This window comes from Stegodyphus dumicola, chromosome 5 (genome assembly GCF_044657685.1).
Source record: "Stegodyphus dumicola isolate Sdum_Otavi_A_Nest chromosome 5, ASM4465768v1".
Classification (NCBI taxonomy): domain Eukaryota; kingdom Metazoa; phylum Arthropoda; class Arachnida; order Araneae; family Eresidae; genus Stegodyphus; species Stegodyphus dumicola.
The window spans coordinates 61,788,300-61,812,212 of record NC_140772.1 but is presented as its reverse complement, the minus strand read 5'-3'; the positions used below and the strand labels follow the sequence as shown (position 1 = coordinate 61,812,212).

Below are 23,913 nucleotides of genomic sequence, written 5' to 3'. Positions count from 1 at the left end.
TAATAAACCAAACCAAACCAAACCTTTTATGTTTACACCCCTTGTCTGCTTTGCTATATTCCAATAACTATTACCATAACTCTTAACGATGTTGATGAAGTTATATTTCCTGTGAAAATTGTGATACTGGACCTTGATTCATGGAGCATTTGTAAAACTGCTTGTAAATGTTTTGTATAAAAAAGATAAGCTCGCAAATCTTTAAAATTTTGCATAAGCGAGCATATACATTATGTTATACTGAAAAAGTGGAAAGGTTTTACCATTACTGGACTAAAAACCCCAAACACCTTTTTGGAGGCCAAAACTATTACAGTAATTTGTTTCTGAATTTGGATTTATTGAAAGCTTCTAAAATTTTCCTGCATCCTAATCTCATTAATGACACAACTTCCTCTCCATTCCTGTCAGAGGCATGAGAAAACCTATTTCAAGGGCTACAACTTTTTTTTCCACACTGTTAGTGAGTACTATTTCCATGCCAAATACTACAAATTTTTTCTGTATTCGCCATGCTAACAGCAATGTTTTGATGAAATCCCACTGGGTCCTAATGAAACTGCAATCAGTAATAAATCTTTGCTTTTTTTGTGCTATTTATTATGTCAAACCTCTATTTGTTTATGATAATGAAGATTATTTATTATTGTTTCATGTAGTCCTCTATTCCTAGAAATGTTCCTTTAGCACATAGATAATTTATGATGAAACTTTAGCAATGAGCTGTGGTTCTAACATATCAGAAACATTCCCAGTTGTTTCAAAACCAGCAGATTTCATATGACATATTTCAATACTAAGCAAAGAAAAATACAGACCAAATGTGCAGTAATATCAAATAAAGCATCAGAAGCAAGTTATGCAGTTGCAGGAGCCATAGTTAAAAAAATGAGATCTTATACATTGGCAAGAATATGTATTTTGTCTGCCTCCTCTACAATCATAAAAACAATACTTGGAAAATACTATGAAAAAAAATTATAAAAATTCTGTTCTCAGATAATAAAAATTCTTGCATGGTAAGGATTTGATGGAAAATGTATGATTTGAAGTATCTGTGCTTTAAGAAGCAAACAGATGTTTGTAAATTCAGCTGTAAGAATCTTCAGGTGTGGATGGTTAAAATGTAGCTTTTAGATTTCAGTTCATATATAAGATGTATGTAAGAAAGAAGTTATAGGATAGTTCTGATTTTATCAAACATTCCAAACAACAACAAAAGCCAAGATATTCTGCATTTTATTAGTTATTACTTTAATAATTTGTTTTGAGATTTCTGTATAAATATTTGTACAGGTGGAGCATCATCTATAACTGGAGGTATAGAAGGAATTCTTTCACTTAGGTAAAAAATCTGATGTGTACACCACACGACTCCCTCGTACGGAATATTCAATTATACGCATTTTTTCTTGCATTTCATTTTAAACTTATTATTAGATTGAATTAAAACTACTTCGCCGACAGCGCGTAAACCACGATAGAATAAATGCATTCTTTAAAATTCACTTTGTTTACCATAGCGACACTCTGGTGCTAGGTTTACTTAACAGTATTATATTTTGTTCATATTATAACTCAGAATGCACAAAATTTATACCATTTAAAGAATTATCTAATCGTTGCCACATGTTCTATTCAAATACTATAATAAAGCTAGAACTATGTATAAAAGAAATTAAGCAAACAAAACAAAAAAGAAACAGTTTTTCACAGACAGTTGAGTATTTCTCATTCAATTAATTCAGTTTTCACTTCGCGACAAGGCAAAAATACATAAAAACTCAAAATATCTGTATTAAAAATTACGAAGTAAATCTTAAACGCTTATTTCCTCGAAAAAATTCCAGAAAGGATTAAGCATGATTTAAATAATAAATGAAGGGATTATGTTTGGTTTGTTGTTGCAAAGCTAAGATTCTCTAGATTGGCAACAAATCCGCTATCCTGCTGTTTCAAATGTAAACAAGAGCAATGGCCGCCATCAAAAACATTATTAGGCTTAGCGGCACTTAAACAATTTTAAAATTGTTGATAATTCTAAAAATATTGCATACAGATTTACTAAAGGCATAAAAACCTTAACCGGAAGATAAGAACAACATAATTCAATCATTTTTAAAGCAAATAATGTACAATTTACAAACATATAAGAGTAAAGATACTGAGATCACTAAGCCGGGTAACAGAGTGGATATATGTATAAATATATTTATATACGTTTGGTGCAGCCAATTGCAACCAAAATATGAGGTGCACATCTACATGTTATAGCAGTCCTATATACAAAATTTCAACGTTCTGAGGCTACTTGTTTTTGAGTTATGCAAGATACATACGCATGTACGTACATACGTTCGTACAGACGCCACGATAAATTCTCTTCAAAATTCATTTTAAAGCAGTTTTATAATTTTTTGGGAGGAAAAGAGTGTTTTATTCTGTCCTTACATACAGATATCATAGAAATACATCGTTAAATTGCATTTGAAAGAGGTCAAAATGGGATATTTTCGTTGAAATATGCAGCCTGAAACTTTTCGTGATTACAATACTTCCTTTTTACTTCATACAAGGAAGTAAAAAGTATCCCAAAATTATTTTTACACATTGTGCTCTACACAGATGTTCTACTAACATCAAAGCAACTAATGTTTAAATTACAAGAGTATAGAGTATAATAGATAGCAATAATGAAATTATTAATAACAAAATAAATAAAAAAATCTGAAAGGTTTCAGATTTTAAATTACGTCCAAAGGGACATTTTTTTTTAACATTTTGTGTGTTACCTTTATTTATTAAATATCACGTTCTTTGCACTTAAACCATAAGATCCAGTTCAATAGCAATGTCACAAAATAATTTTAAAATGAGAATTTTCTTTAGAATTTCCGATACACAGTTCTGCACGCTGGAGATAAAAAGGTTTTTTCATCCTCCCGTAGATTGTTGCCATTGCTCGCTTTCAAATCGTTGAGTTTGTTACTAAAAAATTCGTTATAAAGTTTTACAAAATATGAAATCGATAATAAAATAAATTCCAAATTTCAAATTTGGGCTTCCACATGCCCATATTCGCAGTAGGATTACGTCATTCAAAATTCGATGGCTCTATGTACCGTTGTTTCATCACAATGCGAGAAATATACATACATTTAGGCAGACTTTTCATTATTTAATTTCTTGAAATATAATGCAGGACTCTAACATTTGGTGGAAACAGTTTGAAAAATGAAATGGACATTTATAGTGATTCAAAGCAAAATCTCAAAACAAAAACAAAAGTCCTTCAGGGACAAAGCCTCCTTGGTTTAGTAAAATTAGCAAAGCAAAAACCTTGTGTTTGGTATAAATTTACTTAATACTAAGTAAGAGTGCAATTGATTTTGAGATTAAATATGTACAAATCCCTCTTGATTAGGAACAAAGAAATCTGCTTCTGATGAAGAGAGATCTGTACCTGGCAGGTTTCTTTGCACCTAATGAAGGGGTACCTGTATTCTGCGAAAAAAAATGGGACAGTTCTATATTCCCCGTTCTACTGGGCCGATTGGCGAAATTCAGCTTGCGTTTTTCATGTCTCAAAAGCATGTCTTAGGATATGTATTAGATATATACATAGCATTGTTTTAATATAGGTATTTTGACACAAAATCAGACTTTCTGAAATGACATGCCAATTTTAATTACGCCAAAATGCCAAGTTTTGTAAAAATCGCATGAGTCGTTTTTAAAAAATTAGCTTTCAAAATTTTAGCTCCTTGATGTTAATTGAGTTTGGTATATTTTTATTAATCTTTCTTTTTTTTTATTAATTTCTTTATTTTTTTATTATTTATTTCTTCCTTTCACATTTCGAAATTCAGATTCATTCCAAATAAAATTCCTTTAACACATAGATATTTATACCCATTATTTAGCACATAGATATTTACACCCATTTTTTATAATTTATTTTTAAAATTTGTATTTTTAAATAATTTTTATAAAGTTTTTGGAAAAAAAATTGAATTATGATCTATAAAATTTTTACCATCATCTTAAAGTAGATGTATTTCTAAGCATACCTGCGAAAAATTACAGTTTTTTATTCAAAATTTCTGAAGATATACGTGAATTTATATATTGGTGCGTTTTGAAATTTGGCATATTTGTTGAAAGCGATAAAACATCAAATGTGGTTTAGACACTTTGTTAAAATTATTTGAAAGTAGGAACGAAGTGACTTTTTTTCCCACTCATGCACAACGTAGAAAGGTATTAATACTCATGCACAACGTAAAAAGGCCTTTTTTTCTGCTCTGCCATAATGGAAGAGAAAGCAAAATAGTTTGCTATATATTAAGAAGTTCGACAAGTGAATTATTCTCGGCGCAAACAGAAAGAATTGCGGCAAAGTAAATTTTTGAATTTCTTCGTAAATTTCGCACCAAATTTTACAAAATTTAATATCTAAGCATAATTTGAGTTGTAGAATCGAAAAATGGAAAAAAAAAAAAAAAAAAAAAAAAAAAAAAAAAAATGGTGTGTTTTCAGAAAAAGTCCGATTTTGTGTCCAAATACCTATATTAGAACAATGCTATATATAAATCTAATACATATCCCAAGTCGCACTTTCGAGGCATGAAAAACGCAATTTGAATTTTGTCAATCAGCCGAGTAGAACAAAACATGTAGAACAGTCCCCCCTTTTTTTTGTGCAGTGTACCTGTTAGCATTCAAAATCGATTGAGTTCTTGACTAGCTCTATACCAAACACAAGGTTATTGCTTTGCACTTCGGCATGTTTCTTTTCTGTTTTTATTAATAACATAAAATGCCTGTTATCACAAGCAAAATTATTTGAATGATTATTTTTTAAAATAGATGCCTCTCATATACATACATTGTATATGGAAGTGGGATGATTATCTAGAGTTCTGCTTAGATTTTATTAATTAAAAGAAATAGTATTAATCTTTTTAAAAATGCAAAGTCTAAAGCAATTTATTTTATATTTTGTGCAATGAAATTGCATTTCTTGTAGATTAATTTTGGTGTTTATGCACTTTTAATAACAGTATGTAAAGAAATCATAAAAGCATTTTCAAATTTATGGATGAATTTTCAAATTATGGATGAAATATGTTTTTTAAGAAAAATTACTGCTTTGGAAGTTAAAGATTACAAAACAAAATGCAATGGAAATGTTTAAACTGATAAAAAGATGTAAACTAGATACAAATTTTTACAAATTTTAGATTTGTTTCACATAAATTTTGAAATTATTTTCCTGCATTTCCTGCATTACTATGTTTAATATTTTTTAGTGGTTAATGGCACTCAGAATTCAGTCTTTAGGCCTTTAAATTTTAGAGAGTCGAAGCATATGACTGTCACAAATTACATTTTTTGATAAGTGCTTACAATTGAGGAAAGACTAAACATATTTACTGATGTGACACGGTTCAAGTGGATTCAATTTTGTTCTTTTTAAATTTAATTTTGTATATTCTGTATAATGCTTAATAAACAAAGTAATGTGTTTTGCATGATAAACAGTAAAAACTGAAGTTTTGATTTTACAATGTTCTCTTCACAAATGTATTTAGGGGTTACAAATGATCTAAGTATTTGTAGTCTCTGTATGAGTGGAAGACTGTCTGAAAGTTATTGATAAGGAAATTAAAAAAATAATAATATATTTAAGCCTTTTCAGAATGTCTGGATGTTTAAAGTTTAGTGATGCAACAATTTGCATATTTTAATCTGTCTTTGGACTTGCATGGTATTTGGATTGTTGGTCGAAAATTTTTACTCTTTTTGTTGCGAACATTTACGCTCTCTTTGAAATGTTTTTAAAAATTCTAAGGTTTTTAGAAAATGGCGAAAAATGTTTTTAAGTTTTGAGCAGATTAAAGCATCAAAATATTCCTAAAGGCTCCAAAATGACAAAACAAAACGTGTCTGAAATATTAGCTTTCTTGTTAGGAAATTATTAATTTAGTGTGTAATTCAGGTTTATTTACATAGTCTATCAATACAGTTTTTCTAAAATAGTTGTAGATTAAATCTCAATGATGTTAAAATGTCTTTTAGGCTTAGTCTAAAGTCAAAAATTACAGCAGTATTTTTGTTAAACATGCTTAAATTTATAATAAAGCACGAAAAATAAATCTTAATTAACATTCAGCCCTTTTTTTAATGTAAAATCATGACAAGAACTACTTTTCATTCTGCATATTTTAATTTTTAAGGTAAGAAGCATTGACAAGCAGTCCACTAAGACAAAAAAAAAATCTGATATAAAGGAATTAATCGATCTGCAACATGAGCCTGAGGTTAGTAATATACTCTAATTTATGAATATTTAAGCTATATTATGACTTAATTTAATGTATTAAGTTAAATTACAAATTGCTATAATATGTCTTTCTCATAAATATGTCTCTCAAAAAAAAATATATATATATAGGTTACAGCCGAAAACATCGCGGAGAAAACAACGCAAGGCGAAAACGTCGTGCTACAAAACGTGGGAGAAAACATCGCAGTTCTAAAACATCGTGGTACAAAACATCGTCGTCGAAAATAAAGCGGTCCAAAAACTTCGCAGTTTAAAAACATCGCCGTCGAAAATATCGTAGTAAAAAATAAAGTATTTACAAATCATCGCATGACGATAACATCGCAGACATGCTTTTTTCAGGCTTTAATAACTGTAAATGGATATTTCCATAATGATTTGTGAGCGCAAGTGATGTAAGGAAGGATAATTTTTATTTTCACATTTTTTTTATTAACTAATAAATTTTTGCTGAAAAAATAAGAAGGAAACTTAAGCATGGAAAATTAAATGCAACTTAATAAATTATACTTTTTATGAAAAATTACCTGTAAAATCTTTATAAAAAATTATTTATTAATGGTCTTTGTTAGTTAACTACGTCAATTTAAAATTCTATTAAGTGCTATAAGTTGCATTAATTTTCTATGCTTAAGTTTTCTTCTTATTTTCTCAGCAAAAATTTAATATTTAATAAAAAATATGAAAGTAAAAATTATCCTTCTTTACATCTTGCGCTCACAAATCATTATGGGAATATCCATTTACAGTTATTAAAGCCTGAAAAAAGCATGTCTGCGATGTTATCGTCATGCGATGATTTGTAGATACTTTATTTTTTACCACGATATTTTCGACGACGATGTTTTTAAACTGCGAAGTTTTTGGACCGCTTTATTTTCGACGACGATGTTTTGTACCACGATGTTTTAGAACTGCGATGTTTTCTCTTTGCGACGTTTCCTCCCACGATGTTTTGTAGCACGACGTTTTCGCGTTGCGTTGTTTTCTCCGCGACGTTTTCGTCCGCGATGTTTTTGCCGCGATGTTATCGGCGGACACCTATATATATATTTTAAGGAGGAAAAAAACTTGTTTAGTTCAAGTTTTTCTATTTAACAAATCTAATTGTAAAATTTTTGTAATTTTTAAAATTTCATGAAAATGTCTTAAAATATTTTAGTGTTTTAATAATTGTTTTATAAATTTTGATTTTCTCCCTCATATTTTCTAAAAAATATGATATGATTTGTACTCAAGTAAGTTCTTTTTAGTTTTCTTTCATTTAAAAGGTTTCTTTTTTTAAAAATTCTTTTATTGGATTGGAATTGAATAACTGCCAATCCAATAAAAAAATATCTTTCTGTGACAATGAATGAATATAGAAATAATACATACCTAAATTATTCTTACTACATTCCCAAAAGCAAAAATGTGTTAAGAAATGGCATCTAGAACTTCAAGTTGTTCATAGTTTAATTAATAAAAATCGTACATTTTAGGCTTTGTTAAAAAAATTATTCAATTACTTTATTAATTTTTATAAGCTGAAATAATGGTGTGATTTGTATGTATAATCAATCAAAACCTGCTGTAGCAAACTTCAAAGGGCCAAAAGTTTGGTTTGCTATATCCGATCCAAAAATGGATTATTTCTTAAAAAGTGTAAAAATTAAATGATGAATCACAGAAAAAGTAATTAATATTGTCACATCTAGTAAAAGAAGTGAATAAAATCTAATTAAAATATCACAATAGGATTTAATTGCCATTGTTATTACATGAAGTTATTAAGTTTATTGATTTTTTTCCAGTTCACTATACAGGTAACCCTCCTATAACATGGTAGATAGGCTCCTAGAAGATGCTGTACTGTGCGAAACTGTGTTGTATGAGACCCAGGGCCAGTACAAGAAGGGGGGTTACATTCCAAAAACTTATTAAAACCAAGTATTTTTTTAAATTCTATATAATTTTTTTAAATTCTAATAATTCTATATAATTAACTTAAATTTTTAATAATTTTTTATTAAAAGTATAAATATATGCACAACACAAAACAAAAAATATTATTTTAATTTAACACAACTTTAATTAATTTCTTTGTCGTCATTGCTCAGCATAATAAACCGAGAATGTTTTTTTGGTGGAATGAGATCGCTTTCATTTTCAGATTTTTTCTATATTTAAAGCTCTGGCACCTTCTTCCCTCTTTTAATAGTTCTTACCAGGTCATTGTAAATTTCGCAATATGGAGCTAAACAGTTTTTCAGTTCCTTTTTGAATTTTCGGCTTCTTTCAGCAGAAGCGTCTGCATTCAAGAAAAATGACTCGAGATTTTCAGCTAAGCTTAGGGCTTCTTTTAAGTTTTTACTATTAAATTATTAACTGCACGATCTTCATTAATGCTGGCGTCCTCAGAATCAATTTGATTTACAGCTTCGGATAACATTTCCATCAAATCTTTGTCAGTTTCTTCTTCCAGTAATAAATTTTGAACATCCTCAATAGCCATATTCAGAAAACCTTCGCTCCGATTGACTGAGCAAGTTCTAATATGCCTAATATGCCTAAGTTCTAATAATTATAATAATATATATTTAATCTATTTTTTCTACAAAAAATTCCTTGTGCACCACAAAGTATCACACGAGACTTACAAATCATAAGTAAAAAAGGCAAAATTGTAAGTAATAACATCAATTTTTAATAATAAAATGAAATCATACACAAAGGAAAAGAAACGAAAAAACATAAAAAAGTAAATGCAAAAGTATAAAAGTGTATAAAGAAATCATTTACAATGTTTAAAATAAAAGTCAACAAAATCGTTGAAAGCTTGGTAGGCCAAAGCTGAAGATACAAAATCATAACATTTCGGCAGCCAATGAATTCCAATTAATTTTAATCTGCATTTCAATAGATCAAGCAATGGGCAGTCAAAAAGCAGGTCTAAAACACTTTGCTGAATGCTAAGATTGTAATAACAGAAATTGTAAGACGTTAGCTTAAACTGTTCAAGATACACATTAAACTTACCATGTCAAGACAAAAATTGCGTAACTTTAAAATAGAGCAACAAATCCTTGCTTTTCAATCTTTCAAAAATAGTTGGGAAGAATGTTTTTGTAATAGATCCCTTCTCAGAAGAGATACAATCACAGTTCCACTGCTCAATCATTTTAGCTTTGAATGTTTTTTTGAAATAAGATTTTGGAATATTTACAGCAACATTAATATCATTTTTAGTTGCATTTAAGCAAGCCAATCAGCTGTCTCGTTTCCATAATTACCCGAATGACCACAGACAAATGTAAAAAACACTGAAATACCCTTCTTCTCCAGGTCTCCAAGAGACTGCTGTATATTAACAATAATATCATACATAAAGAGGTATTTTTAAGGGACTCCAGGGAAGAGAGTGAATCTGTACATATTAAGTAGCTGGAACCGCGTCCATCCTGACTAATTATCCAATTAATTGCAAAATTAATACATAGAAGCTCAGAAATATATACAGTACATTCATTTCTAATGTGAAATTGGTGGCACTCAATTTCAGTATCATCTTCAAAAATAACATAATAATTTTTACTTTCATGTTCACGTGTACAGAAATAACAAGCGCAGAGGTTTTTACATTGTTCAGCACGGTGATTATATCCTAAACAGTTAAAATACCGATTAATCACGACAAAATCACCCACAGTACAAATACTCCAAGAAATTTTTAATCTATGTTCCTGTAAAATACCTCTACGCATGTCTGGATGCACTTCAACAACTAAATATCTCGTATTTTGAAATTTCCTTAACGTAAATCGAATTTGAGATTCATTCCATTTATTTTCAGAAGCAATAACATTTTTATTTTGATTTTTTAAAAATCAAGAACATCCTCATCCCTTATCTTCAAGTTCCTCTTTAAGCCGCGATTAGCATGCAGCAATTACGTGCTGTGTTCCGGCTGTCTTGATTTAGATGCTACTAAGAGTGCTGCAGGTGGGGAAATACTTGAGCTGGGCGGTGCAGGAAGCTGAGATGTAAATCCCTTATCTCATTAGAGACATTTTTTATTAAGATCGTAGGAAAACAGTTAATTCCAGGGATTTTACTTGAATTTCAGATTGTATCCTTTTAAAATCATTTTCAGAGGGGCATTCTATCAATACCTTGTCATTTCCAATATTTTTAGATTGAGAATACACACTTTTTTCTTTACAGGATTAATTTGTAGTTTAAGAATCTTTTTAATATCCTCTGACATATGGTTTTCCGAAGAAATGACAAGACCACAACTTAAAGAACTTTGTTTCACATTGTGCACAGGAGAAGGCAGCACTGCACTAGCATATGTTGGTTTTACGAAAATGTCTTTAAGACTTTGCCTACAAGCTTCACGGTAACCTAACGATTTAATATGTTCAAAATTCTTAGTAATTAAACACTTCAACTCGCACATTGCATGAATTGCCTCTTCATGAATAGTCTGGTTCATATTACACTTTGACTCAATAGCCATTTCAAGTTTATCATAGCAACATTTAAGCGCACTATAAAATGCATCATCGTCCTCTTCGTCCATCCTGGCATTCCTTTACCTCGTGGCACTACTCAAAGATGTAAACAAATCGTCGTGCTAGGCTTAACTGTACTGAAATCTTGCAAGAGCCATAAAATTAACAATACTTCTTTCAACTTGAAACAAATTGCACAAATAAAATTATACACAATAAATAGTTTACATACATTAATTACCGCAAAATAAAGCTGAAAATCAGAGCTCAAGAAAACACTCACAACAATGGTGCGAGCATGCGCAGTCCTCACACAATCTGGGTTGACAGAGGATTTTCCATGTTTTTTAAGGTGCTCATAAATTTTGAGTGCTTTTTGTTTAATGATGTTACCATCCAATGGAATTCTTTTTTGAGAACTATCATCAATCCAAATGCTGGGTGCCTTTTCCATCTTCTCACTTATTGGTGCCTGGAGGCGAGCTGCACGTTTTGCGGATGTCGAAGATCCTGCAGCAACTGCACTTCTTATTTCTTTTTCATTTTTCTTAATAGTCAGGACTTTTGCTTCATTCAAATTAAGACTTTTTCCAGTGGGAGATGTGTTTCCTCCTTTTAAAAGACGATCCAACATTTGTATCTTTATTTCTAAAGAAATAGATTTTCTTTTAAACATTGTTTTTTACTTCCTTGTACGAAGTAAAAAGGAAGTATTGTAATCGCAAAAAGTTTCAGGCAGCATATTTCAACGAAAATATCCATTTTGACCGCTATCAAATGCAATTTAATGATGTTTTTGCGCGATATCTGTACGTAAGGACAGAATAAAATACTCTTTTCCTTCAAAAAAATTATAAAACTGCTTTAAAATTAATTCTGAGGAGAATTTTTCGTTGCGTCTGTACGAACGCATGATCGTCCTCTTCGTCCATCCTGGCATCGTGCGAGATACGTATGTACGTACGTACGTACATACGTATCTCGCATGTACGTACATACGTATCTCGCATAAATCAAAAACGAGTAGCCTCAGAATGTTGAAATTTTGTATATAGGACTGCTATAACATGTAGATGTGCACCTCGTATTTTGGTTGCAATCGGCCGCACCAAATGTATATAAATATATTTATATATATATATCCACTCTTTTACCTGGCTCAGTGATCTCGGTTTCTTTACTCTTATATGTTTGTAAATTGTAAATTTTTTGCTTTAAAAATGATTGTATTATGTTGTTTTTATATTCCAGTTAAGGTTTTTATGCCTTTAGTAAATCATTATGCAATATTTTTAGAATTATCAACAATTTTAAAGTTGTCTAAGTGCCGCTAAGCCTTTTTTAATGGCGGCCATTGATGCTTACATTTGAAACAGGAGACTAGTGGATTTGTTGCCAATCTAGGGAAACTTAGCTTCGCAACAAGAAAAATAACGCATTCATTTAGTATTGTCAATTAAATCATGCTTAATTCTTTTTAGAATTTTTTCGAGGAAATAAGTGTTTAAGATTTACTTCGTAATTTTTAATATAGATATTTTGAGTTTTTATGTATTTTTGCGTTCTCGCGAAGTGAGAACTGAATTAATTAAATGAGAAATATTCAATCATCTGTGAAAAACTGTTTCTTTTTTTGTTTTGTTTGCTTAATTTCTTTTATACATCATTCTAGCTTTATTATAGTATTTGAATAGAACATGTGGCAACGCTTAGATAATTCTATTCTTTAAATGATATAAATTTTGTGCATTATGAGTTATAATATGAACGAAATATATAAGTTAACTGTTATATAATTATTGGATTATATAACAGTTAACTTAGTTTCCGTTATATTATTATTATATAAGTTAACTGTTATATAATTATTAATTCTGTTAAGTAAATTTAGCGCCAGAGTGTCGCTATGGTAAACAAATACTAGAGTGAATTTTAAAGAATGCATTTATTCTATTGTGGTTTATGCGCTATTGGCGAAGTAGATTAAAATCAACCCAATAAGTTTAAATGAAATGCAAGAAAAAATGCGTATAATTTAATATTCCAATACAAGGAAGTCATGTGGTGTACACATCAGATTTTTTTATCTTTATCGGACGTATTTTGGGACTGAAATGTAATGTAAAAAAAGTTATTTTTTATTACACTGTGGCTCCATGTAGACTGACGACCAGCGGCATGAGACACTTTTATTTTCAGGCCACGTAGATGAGAATTCGAATTTTGGAAGCCGAACGTTCAGGTTGTGCATTTTCGAGCTCTTATGTGTATTTTGGTGCTCTTGTGACCTCATGTCGGTCATCTTCTGCGATAGTGAAGTTCCTTCATTGTTATCTGGTGACTGTGGTTTTTTGGGACTGGGTATTGTTTGTATTGGGCTATACTTTGATGGTTATGGAAGGAAACTATTTTCCCTTGTTATCAGTTAAAATTTGATGGTCAGTCTCCACCATGTGGCTCGTCTCCCTGAGAGTTTTTGTTCTTACAAAAATCAGATCTTGGAAGGCAATTGACAGGACTTATGAAACAAGAATTCTTATGTGTTAATCTTTAAAAGACTGAAGAGTTTAGAAAGGTTTACTTAAAAAGATGTGAAATAGAAATGTTATTTCCACCATCTTCAATTGCCATTTCAATGCAAAACTACTACTCTTTTGAAACCTTTTTGCTTTTGTTAATTTTCAGACTAGGGCAAAGGCAGGAAGGTCATTAGATGAGTGGCAGGGAAGGATATCGGACAATGACTATCCCCGCACCCTGAAGGGTGAGGAAGGTAGAATTTCTCTGACCGATATTTGGTCATAGCTGTTTTTTTGAGACGCTGCAAATCTGGCCTATATTTCGGCCACCATCTTCAAAGTGGACTATGTTGGTGCTTTGCTCAATATAAAAAAAATTTTGTGCGCAGTTTCACTAAATTTCTTGGAATTGCTTGGGCAATTTGCTTATTATGTTAGAGTAAAACCATGTTACACGATGCCATTTTATAGGTGGGCTACCTGTACTCTTATAATTTTGTATGATAAATTTTTTGGGATAAATATCATGGCTCTGATTTTCCTTCAAATACACACTCTCTCTCCAAAATACACATTTATAATTATGAATAATTATTTTATCAGTAAACATATACAAATACTAAATTGAATAAATATACATATTTACAAATTTATTTTTAACTTTTACTCACTAAATTAGCTCACTAATTTTCTGTTGGTGTGATGCATATTTCAGAAAAATTTCATCCATATTTTTTATACCCAAACTGTAAATACTCCATTATTTTTCAGTTCTACAGTTTGTGCGAGTAAAAACTGATTAATGACATACATTGTAGCTTTCGCAAAAACTTCATTTTCAATGCATTGCATTTGTATAAGCATCAAAAGAAAAGTCTTTGCCATTAGCATTTCTCATTTAAATTTCTATCACAATAATATTCACTTGGATCTTTTCATGTAGCATCTTAACAAAATGTATAAGTCTCTGATAAATCAGACTGGATTGAACTTAAGGTAATTAAAAGAGAGTGATAATGCAATGTTTATTCATGAACACCAAAGACGAACTACTGCATATGCACAAATATGACATGAATTTCTTTTGCAAATAAACACTACTGCTATCTATTAGCAAGCTTAAGAAACATTATCATAAACTTATATTTAATCCCTTAAACTGCTGTGGGCGTATATACACACCTTGCTCAGCTGATACATGAACTGCCCCGGGCGTATATATATGTACTTCCGAAATGCTATCATTTGCTTTGCACTGCTACCAATAAAATTATTTGCAAAGCTTTGAAATGCAACACCACAATGACCTTGACAGAGTATGCAAAGGAGGATACTGTTTCAGAGGAGGGAGAAGACCTGCAGAAGGGGATGTTTCTGAAACGGTGAAAGTAATGACTGCCCAGTTATTGGTCTTGTTTCTGTTTGAGAAAAAAAAAAAAAAATTATTGCATGTCTTCCATTTTCGTTTACTGTTTGTAGTAGGTGCCTTTTTTAATGAATATATGTATGACAGTGAAATAGATGATTATTTTCCATCATCTTCAGGATCAGACACCTCAGAATATGATCTCGCATCAGATAAAGAGGATTGTGGCTATTATCTGAAAGATGCTCGACGTTGGGTGCGACTTGATATGAAAAACTTGCCTATGGAGTCTTTACACTATCTATTTAGGTATACTGATTTTACAAGGTATAACACTGAAACCTGATATTACACTTTACTGGTTTAAAAATAAAAATTGATCGAAACTTCATTTTTGGGGATCTTTTTTATTATCTTTTATATTATACTAATATCATTTTTATTACACTTACATCTTTTTTATTATACTTTTAATCTAAACATTAAATTTTGTATTTTCATTTTTTCTTTATTCTTTATTTTGTGAAAGTAAAAAGATTTTAGACACCAAAACTTGCTCTTATTTTCCTTCCTCAATACATGACATACACACGCCTGTGTAAAAAACGGTGGCACTGGGGAGTGAATCATGTATGTTTTCTGTGGCAGTTAAGGGGTTAACGCTCTCCCACCTCATGCATCCATAAATAGATGAATAAATTTTACTGAACTTCCAGATTATAAAGTCTTTCAACCAGTGTTCTAACAACACCCTTATCCAATTGAATCTTATAAGATCTAATTCTACCTCTCGTCCAGGAAATCATTATTCAATCCTACTGCCAGCTACAATGTGTCACATTACCTTCTTATATACACATAATTAATTTTAAACACAGGAGAATTTTTTTTGAGTTTTTGAAAACATGCTGATCTTAATTCTAGCAAATATTCTTTATAAAACTTTTTCCAAAAATTCTGTAATATTAATTGCCTATGGTTCCATCTTTTAATGAACTGAGATCTTGTGGATTCTAATCAAGATATAGATAAAGGTAAAATAGTCAGTGTAGATCCAGTTATAAAATGAGATGGTGAAAGTGGATAATGTTCATTTGGTTCAATGTATATATAGGTTATAGGTTTAGAATTGATAACATCTTTAACTTCAACTAAAATAGTATACAGTTCTTCATAAGATAAAGAAGCTTTACCTAAGATATGTTTTAAACAAGTTTTTACGAATCTTACCAAAGGTTCCTAGAATCCGCCCTATCAAAGAGCCTTTTCTACATAAATTTCCATTCAAAACCATTTTTCTCCAAGAAATTTAGAACATTTTTATCTTTACACAAAATTGCCCAAGCAATCGAAGAGATTTAACGAACTTTGCACAAAGTTTTTCCATATTGTGCAAAGCATCCATATAGTCATTCAACACATAAGAATCCTTGTTTTATAAATTCTGCCAGTTGTCTTCCAAGATTATCTACCCATACGAACAAATGTCCTCAGATAACAATGAAGAAACCTCATTATCGCAGAAGGTGAAAAACATGAGGTCACAATAAGTACTCTAAAGTGCACAACCTCCATGTTCAGCTTCCAAAATTTGTCTGCATGGTCTGAAAACAAAAGTGTCTCACGCTGCTGGTCGGCAGTCTGCATTGAGCTATGGTGTGTTAAAGAATAACTTTTTTGTCTTCAAGACATTAAGTTTCAGTCTCCAAGCATGTCCGATAAAGATAAAAAATTACAACGTTTAAGAGAAAACTCATTTCTTTAGAAGTACAGATACAAATCTTAGACCGTCTTCAAAAGGAGAAAAGGCATCTCACATTGGAAAAAGTTTTAATTGGAATGTAGAAACAGTCTGGCCTATTAAGGAAAAGGAAAATGAAAAAGAAATAAGATGTGCAGTTGCTGGGCCTTCGAGATCCATAAAACATGCAGTTCAACCCCATGGGCGCCAGTAATTGAGAAGGTGGAAAAGGCAGTCAACATTTGGATTGATGATAGCTGTCGAAAAATAATTTCCTTGTGTGGTAGTATCATTATACAGAAAGCACTCAAAATTTTCAAGCACCTCAAAGAACATGGAGAACCCTCTGTCAACCCAGATTTTCTGCTTTAAGTAAAGGTTGGTTCGAAAATTTCAAAAAGCATTTTGCAATTCATAGCATAAAAATTCGAGGAGAATCTACATCGGCTGATTATGAAGCTTCTAGGTCGTTTCCTGAAAATTTTCAAAATATTATAGAAGAAACACAGCAGTTCGAATTTTCAATGCTGACAAAACTGGGCTTTGGTGGGAAAAAAAAAATGTCCAATAGAATCTTTATGTTGTCGGGGGGGGGGGGGAACTGAATTCTGCTTTGAGGTGTCTAAAAATTGTCCAAAGCCACTTTTGTGCAGTAGGACTTTGTACTTCATGATGAAAACCTTGTTAGTTTATAGATCTTTAAATCCTTGTGCACTTAAAGGCGTAAATAAAAACACCTTACCAGTATATTGGAAAGTAAATCCAAGAGCTTGGGTAGCTGAGAATACATTTAAAGATTAGTTTAAAAATTTTTTTGTGCCAGATGCTAAACGTTATTTAAGGCAGAAAAATTTGAGCTTTAAGGTGCTTAATACTATTAAATAATGTTCCATGTCACCCACAAGATTTGAATTCTCCAATGTCAAAACTGTTCCTACCACCTAACACTACTTTGTTACTCCAACCAATGGTTCAAGGTATTATTTATACCAGAGTTTCTTAAACTGTGGGTCGCGACCCCATGGGGGTCTGCAATAGTATATTACAGTACAAGTGAAAAAATTGACAGTTTCGCTCAGGCGTGTCGGATTTGCACAATTCGTATGGGGCCCCTCAAAATTTTCGCAAATATTGTGGGGTCCAGGGGTCACGAAAAAATCTCGGTGATAAAAAGAGGTCATGACTGAAAAAACTTTAAGAAGCCCTGATTTATACCTTTAAAACATATTACATAAAAAGAGCATTACAATAGATTTTAGATGTAACCGATTCAAAACCAATTAATGTAATGAAAGCTTGGAAGACATTTTTAACGAAGAACTTAGTCAACATCGTATCTTTGTCGCTAAAAGAACTGAAAGCATCAACATTAAATGCGTGTTAGAAGAAGATATGGCTCTCTTCAGTTGAAATAGAAAACGTGCGTGAATCGTCAGAAAATGCAATTGGTGCCATATTAGAACTTCTTAAGTCAATCAGAGGCGAAGGTTTTGTGAACATGGCTATTGAGGATGTTCAAGATTTATTAGCGGAAGAAGTAATTGATGAAGGTTTGATAGAAATGGCATCCGAAGCTGTAAATCAAATCGCTTTTGAGAACACTGCCACTGATGAAGATTGTGAAGTTAATAATTTACTATTAAAAAAATTAAAAGAAATCCTACGCTTGGCTGAAAATCTCGAGTTATTTTCCTTGAGTGCAGACCCTTCTGCTGAAATGAGCCAAAAATTCAATAGGGAGCTTCAAAACTGTCTAGCTCTATATCGAGAAATTTAAAATGACCCGGTAAGAAATAGTAAGCATAGTAAAATCACAGATTTCTTAGAAAAGGAAGAAAATGTCAGAACTTTAAATGAAACAGTTTCTGAAAGAGAAAGCGATCTCATTCCTCGAAAAAGTTCTCTGTTGATTATACTGAGCAATGACGACGAAGAAAATTATTAAACTAAAGTTGCATTAAATTAAAATATGTAATATTTTTTGTTTTGTGTTGTACATACGTATATATTTTTAATAAAAATTAAGTTGTTTATGTATAACTAAAAAAAAATTTTTGTTTTTAATAAGTTTTTGGAATGTAACCTCCCCTTTTTATCCTGGCTCTAGGTCTCATACAACATGGTTTCACACAACATGGCATTTTCTAGGAACCTATCTACCGTGTTATACGAGGGTTACTTGTACCAGTAAAATCCAAAATTACCCCTGTATTCTTAACTTTCTGGCATAGCTTGTTTCTCTAGATTTTCCATGTTACATTACACAGCAAAATACAACAATTTCACATATAATTACACTAAAATCATCTATCTAGGTACAGAATTTGCAACAATATTTTATAGCCTTGAAGATGGCCAAAATATCCATGTTTGAGTAAGCTGAAAACATCATTAATAATGTTCTGCTGTGACCTTTTCTGTATTCTGTGTTTGATTATACCTGCCTAGAATGACAAAACATGGTTAAGATAGCTGTAGAAAATGACAGTATCAGGCATGTTCAAACTCCACTGGAACTTCAAAAACTGCATATTTTGGGACTAAAAGTTGTGTGAATTAGAGAATTTTACAGTTGAGACCAAAGTTTTTGCTCTTTGTTGAATTCTTACATAGCATTTCAAAATTTCAGAATTATTTTTATGGCACTTAAAAGAAATTGAAAATTAGCCAAAAATTTTGAATAAAACTGTCAGTTAGTTATGAGGGTGATCAACTGCAGTCTCTCTTCTTTAGGAGCAAAACTATTTTGTAATTTTTTGTGTGGCTAGATAACTGATATTGAGAGAGTTAAAGAAGATACTTCAAGAATTGCAGTCTGGATTGTAAAACTGCATAATGTAATATGCATAATACCTTTGTTTTGATGATTTGTACTTTCTAATTCTCACGTGTTTTGTTTTTACTTGCATACACAGGCATATTGAATATGCAAAGTTATACATTATTCAATATTATGGGCAAAGTGTTGTTTCAATTATAATTATTTAAGTCTACATCAAAATAAAACAATTTGAATTACAATGTGTTCATTTTTTTAATGGTGTGTTATATAAGCTGTAAGTTATTTTGGTATTATGATTATTTTTTTATGCTATGTGATTAATTGTACCATGCATACATCATTCTGAAATATACTGCTGTAAGTGTTTTTTTTAATTCTGATAGTTTTTCATTTTCATATTGCAGAAGATTTCTGAGATAAAAGATAATGATCATGATCACCAAGAAAATGAATTTACATTGGAAGCCAATAAATCATCAGATGTCTTGTTTAATCCAGTAATTGTAAGGCTGTCAAGTAGCAAAATTTTGTCTAAAAATGAAACAAAATCTACTGAAGTATGCCATATATAATTTTTAGTACTTCATTTTTTTTCAACTTCTCAGAAGAAATGCTATGTTTCATGAGATTTGAGACACACAGTTTTTTATCTGTTATTATTTTGAAAGCATGAGTTTAACCGTTTGACTGCTAAGCAATTCTTGCAAGAACGCATGAAAACTGCGGGACATATATTGACTTGATGTTGTTAAATAAAACACTCTAATTTAGACAAATATCAATCAATTTTAATAATTCTTTTCATATTATAAAGCAACAAAAGCACACTGAAACTCGCAGCGCAAAAGCGCTGCATCGAGGTTTTCGAGACAACTGAACGCAGTGCTTTTGCGCCGCATAGCAGTCAAACGGTTAATGTTTCATTTAATAGATTTTTGTTGATTTAAAATGGATTAAAAGTTTTAAATATTATTGAAAGTATTGTTTATACATTATTTAAATATTAGGTATTATTTAAATATATTATTTCTATTAAATTATTAGCAATTTATATATCTAAATTTGCGAAAGCTGTGGAGAATAAAGAAATATTGGTTTGTACAGAATGATTTTAAAATTAGCAGAAATATAACCGAAAATACAGTGGACCAAAATAAGGAGATTTTTTAATGTTATACGTGTGCAGAAATGGTGCATATAAATATTCGCTTATAAAGAAACATCAGGTAACTAAGAAAGACAAGTAAAATCAAAACAAATAAACATTTTAATGATTTAGTTTTTTACTGTAGGTGTTCAAAAATAAAACCGCCAACAGTAGTACAAGATTCATAGCAATGGAACAGTGACTGGCATACATTAGAAAAGATCTGAGACTTTTTGCATATATTTCTGGCAGCAGTTGATAGTCTGGCCATTAGAACTGTATCAGACTTGGGATTTTATGAGTGGTGGTACTGATGTGTCCATGGGAACCAAAAATGGATCACATAGCACTATGTGCACAAAAAATGCAGCCAGCTATATGAGCGATATCAGATTGGGATTATTATTAATATTTTCCATACTTCTGGTAATTCCCCAGTTTTCCAGGAGGTACTGATTATTTCCGAAAGCTATTTTCTTGCAACAGTTTTAAAGTGTATTAGCATTTGGCCCAGAGCCAGATCATAGCCTGGTGACTTTGTGGGACTAATATTCATTGTGTCATTCAGTTCTTCCATAGTATTGTCATCAGACATAGGATGGTTGCTTTTTTCCTCTGTTTGTGCATTGAGCAAAAGCTTTTGTTTGTAGTACAAGTTGATCAATATTCTTTGCAGAATTCCAGTTTACTAGCATTTGAGTAGTGTATGGCTAATTCATTTGCTGTAGCCACATTTGAAATCTCTGATAGGCTTGGTAGATCTACAAAGTTGGATAGCTGATATGTGTGGCCACTGAAACAATTATTTAAGGATTTAACAATCTTCCAGTATTTAGATACTGCTGGGATACAAATCATTGCAGACTTCAGCTCATTTTAAACATCTGCCATTTGCAGTCACCTGCTCAACCTAACTGTTGCTTCAGAGAGAAGCTTTCTGTGTGCTTCTTTAAGTCTATCTTTAACATTTCATTTAAATTTTCTGTATCTTTTATAAATAAGTGAATCTATATTGAAGTCTTTCCAGCAAGAAATACATTCTTTTTTACATTTTTCTTTAGGGATGTAACACTTTGAAGCTGCTATAATGTTATTTATAAAATTTGTTGCCCTTATAATTATGTCTAGAGAAAAGGTTAGTTAGAACACAACATTAAAACTGAGTATCTGGTCCTCACCTAAAAGTAGATGTATCACTGGAGCCAGAGGTTAAATAGAGAAAGCAATTGAACCTAAGTGCTAAATATTACTCAACAAATTTGTAAAATGTTGAAGCTGACTGAAGATATGTTGGCCTCACCAACTTTTTTATTTCACTCTATATACGAGGGTTTTAACTTTAATAGTGGCAACACAGCTGAAAAAATGCTACGCAACAAAACCAATGAATATCGCGTATACCACACGTGAACTACGTACCTACCTTACCTCTCAGCAAAAAGACTCGTCCTGCCTACGTCACACGCATGCGGAGTGACGCGAAGAACGGATCCTTGTATTAGCTCGCGGTCTAAAGTAAGTGTTGTCAGGATGTGCCAGAGGTCGTACAGCACGACAGTGTCATCAAGGGCTTCAAAAGGCTTGCAGGGAATTTGCATTGCCTTACAGAACCGTAGCAAGATGGGTGAAAGCATTCAATGAGGGATGCCAAAACGTGGCAGACATGCTGCGGCCAGGTCATCCGAGTGTCAGCGATTCAGACGTGCAAGCTGTTGCCGCACTAATGGACAGTGATCGCAGCCAAACGATTCGTCAGCTGGCCGGACAAACAGTATTAGCGCATACGACTGTGCTGCACATTCTGAAAGAATGCCTGTCCATGAGAAAAATTGCTTCATGATGGGTTCCACATCAATTGACGAAAATGCAGAAATGGATATGATACGATGCTGCCCGAACCCACCTGGAGCACTATGAGCGCGAACGAGATGCCTTTTTTATGCCGTATCATTACGCTGGATGAGACTTGGGCCCGATCGTACCAGCCAGAACTGAAACTCCAATCAAACGAATGGCGTCATCACGGGTCACCACGACATTCAAAATTTCGTCAGAACCCCAGCAATGTGAAAGTTATGATGATTCTCGTGTACGACTGTGATGGTGTCATCCTAATGCATACCGTTCCCCCACAGCAGACCGTCACTGCGCAGTATTACTGCTCATTTTTGGAGCACAATCTCCGACCAGCTTTGAGAAAAAAACGGTGACACTTTCTGCAGAACGCTCCTCTTATTTTGCATGACAATGCTTGGCCGCATGCAGCGCAAGCTGTGACTGATTTGTTCAAGCCATGGAGCTGGGGAGTGCTTTACCATCCACCATACTCCCCAGATCTAAGCCCTTGTGACTATGACTTAATTCCTAAGATGAAGGAACCACTTCGTCGCACTCGCTTCCAAACTGTTCCTGAGATTCTTGCGGCAGTAGACCGGTCCATTCAAATTATCAACAAAACAGGCGCTGCTACAGGTATTCTGCAACTTCCACATCGTTGGAAACGGGTTGTACACAATGCTGATGACTATATAGAAGGACTGTAAAACATGGTGACATGAATCACTTTTGTATTCCTTGTAAATAAATAGTTGCCACTATTAAAGTTCAAACCCAATATTTACATCGATACAGTTCAAATACAAATCAAAGTACATTATGTGAAAATGTATCTTAAGAGAAGCTGCAGAAAACAAATCTGATATTTCAGTTACAAAATGATATCTAATATCATTAGAAGTTTACGCTTAAACACAATCAAGAACAAAAAGTGTAAAAACAGTGCAAAATGCAGTAAGTAAAATGAAAATAAGAATCGTCACAAAATAGTACAAAGCCTGAAGTCCCTTGTGCTGGGGCAATCCACAATCATATGGAAAGCATCTGTCATTTACATGGGCATGGAGAATGTTTTAAGTTGAATCTATTAATATAACTTGGGAATGCACCATGGTTTGTAAGGACTTGATTCAGGAAGAAATCTGAAAAGTGTCTTTTCTCTGAAACTTCTGGGAAGAACTTGAAAGATGTTCTTCCAGTGTTGTCATCAGACCATCTTTGTTGCCATATTTCAAAACCTTTTTTCTTAGCTGTTTGATGGATTCTTTGGAATTTTGCATTCCTAGATCGAGTTTAAGTAAATTCCTTTCTTTGCTAATTTGTCTGCTTTCTCGTTCCCAGCTGAACCCTAGTGTCCTCTTATTCAATGTAATTTAACTTTTGTTTGACATAGAAACTTTTTAATTTCAATAATTGTTTTATTATAGATATTGTATTTTTCTAAAGATTTTAATACTCCTTGATTATCCGTGACTACATTAGCTTCTATTTTATTCTCCTTAATCCATAGCTTTGTTTTTTTCTTCTTGTGTCCAGCCGAAATAAAAAAACCTTCTTCATATTCATCGTTTTGATAAATAATAGAATCCAGCATTTGTACCATCATCGTTCTTTGAACCATCCATGTATAATTCAAACCTTTTTCTGTTTCAAGAAATGCAGTTCCAGTTAAATATT

At 32.0% G+C, this 23,913-nt stretch overlaps 1 protein-coding gene across 7 annotated transcripts in view; it reads left to right on the top strand.

Moving 5' to 3' along the window:
• LOC118185255 (uncharacterized) overlaps window positions 1–23,913 on the top strand; it is a 472,173-nt gene that overhangs the window by 163,149 nt on the left and 285,111 nt on the right. For all 7 annotated transcript variants that reach the window (XR_015041131.1, XM_085816706.1, XM_085816708.1 and 4 more), the window contains 2 exons: window positions 6,240–6,323; window positions 19,658–19,810. Coding sequence is in view for 6 of the 7 variants with exons in the window: in XM_085816706.1 (XP_085672832.1) it covers window positions 6,240–6,323; window positions 19,658–19,810 (237 nt within the window). In the remaining variant the exon portion in view is untranslated. The remainder of the gene's footprint in view (window positions 1–6,239; window positions 6,324–19,657; window positions 19,811–23,913) is intronic.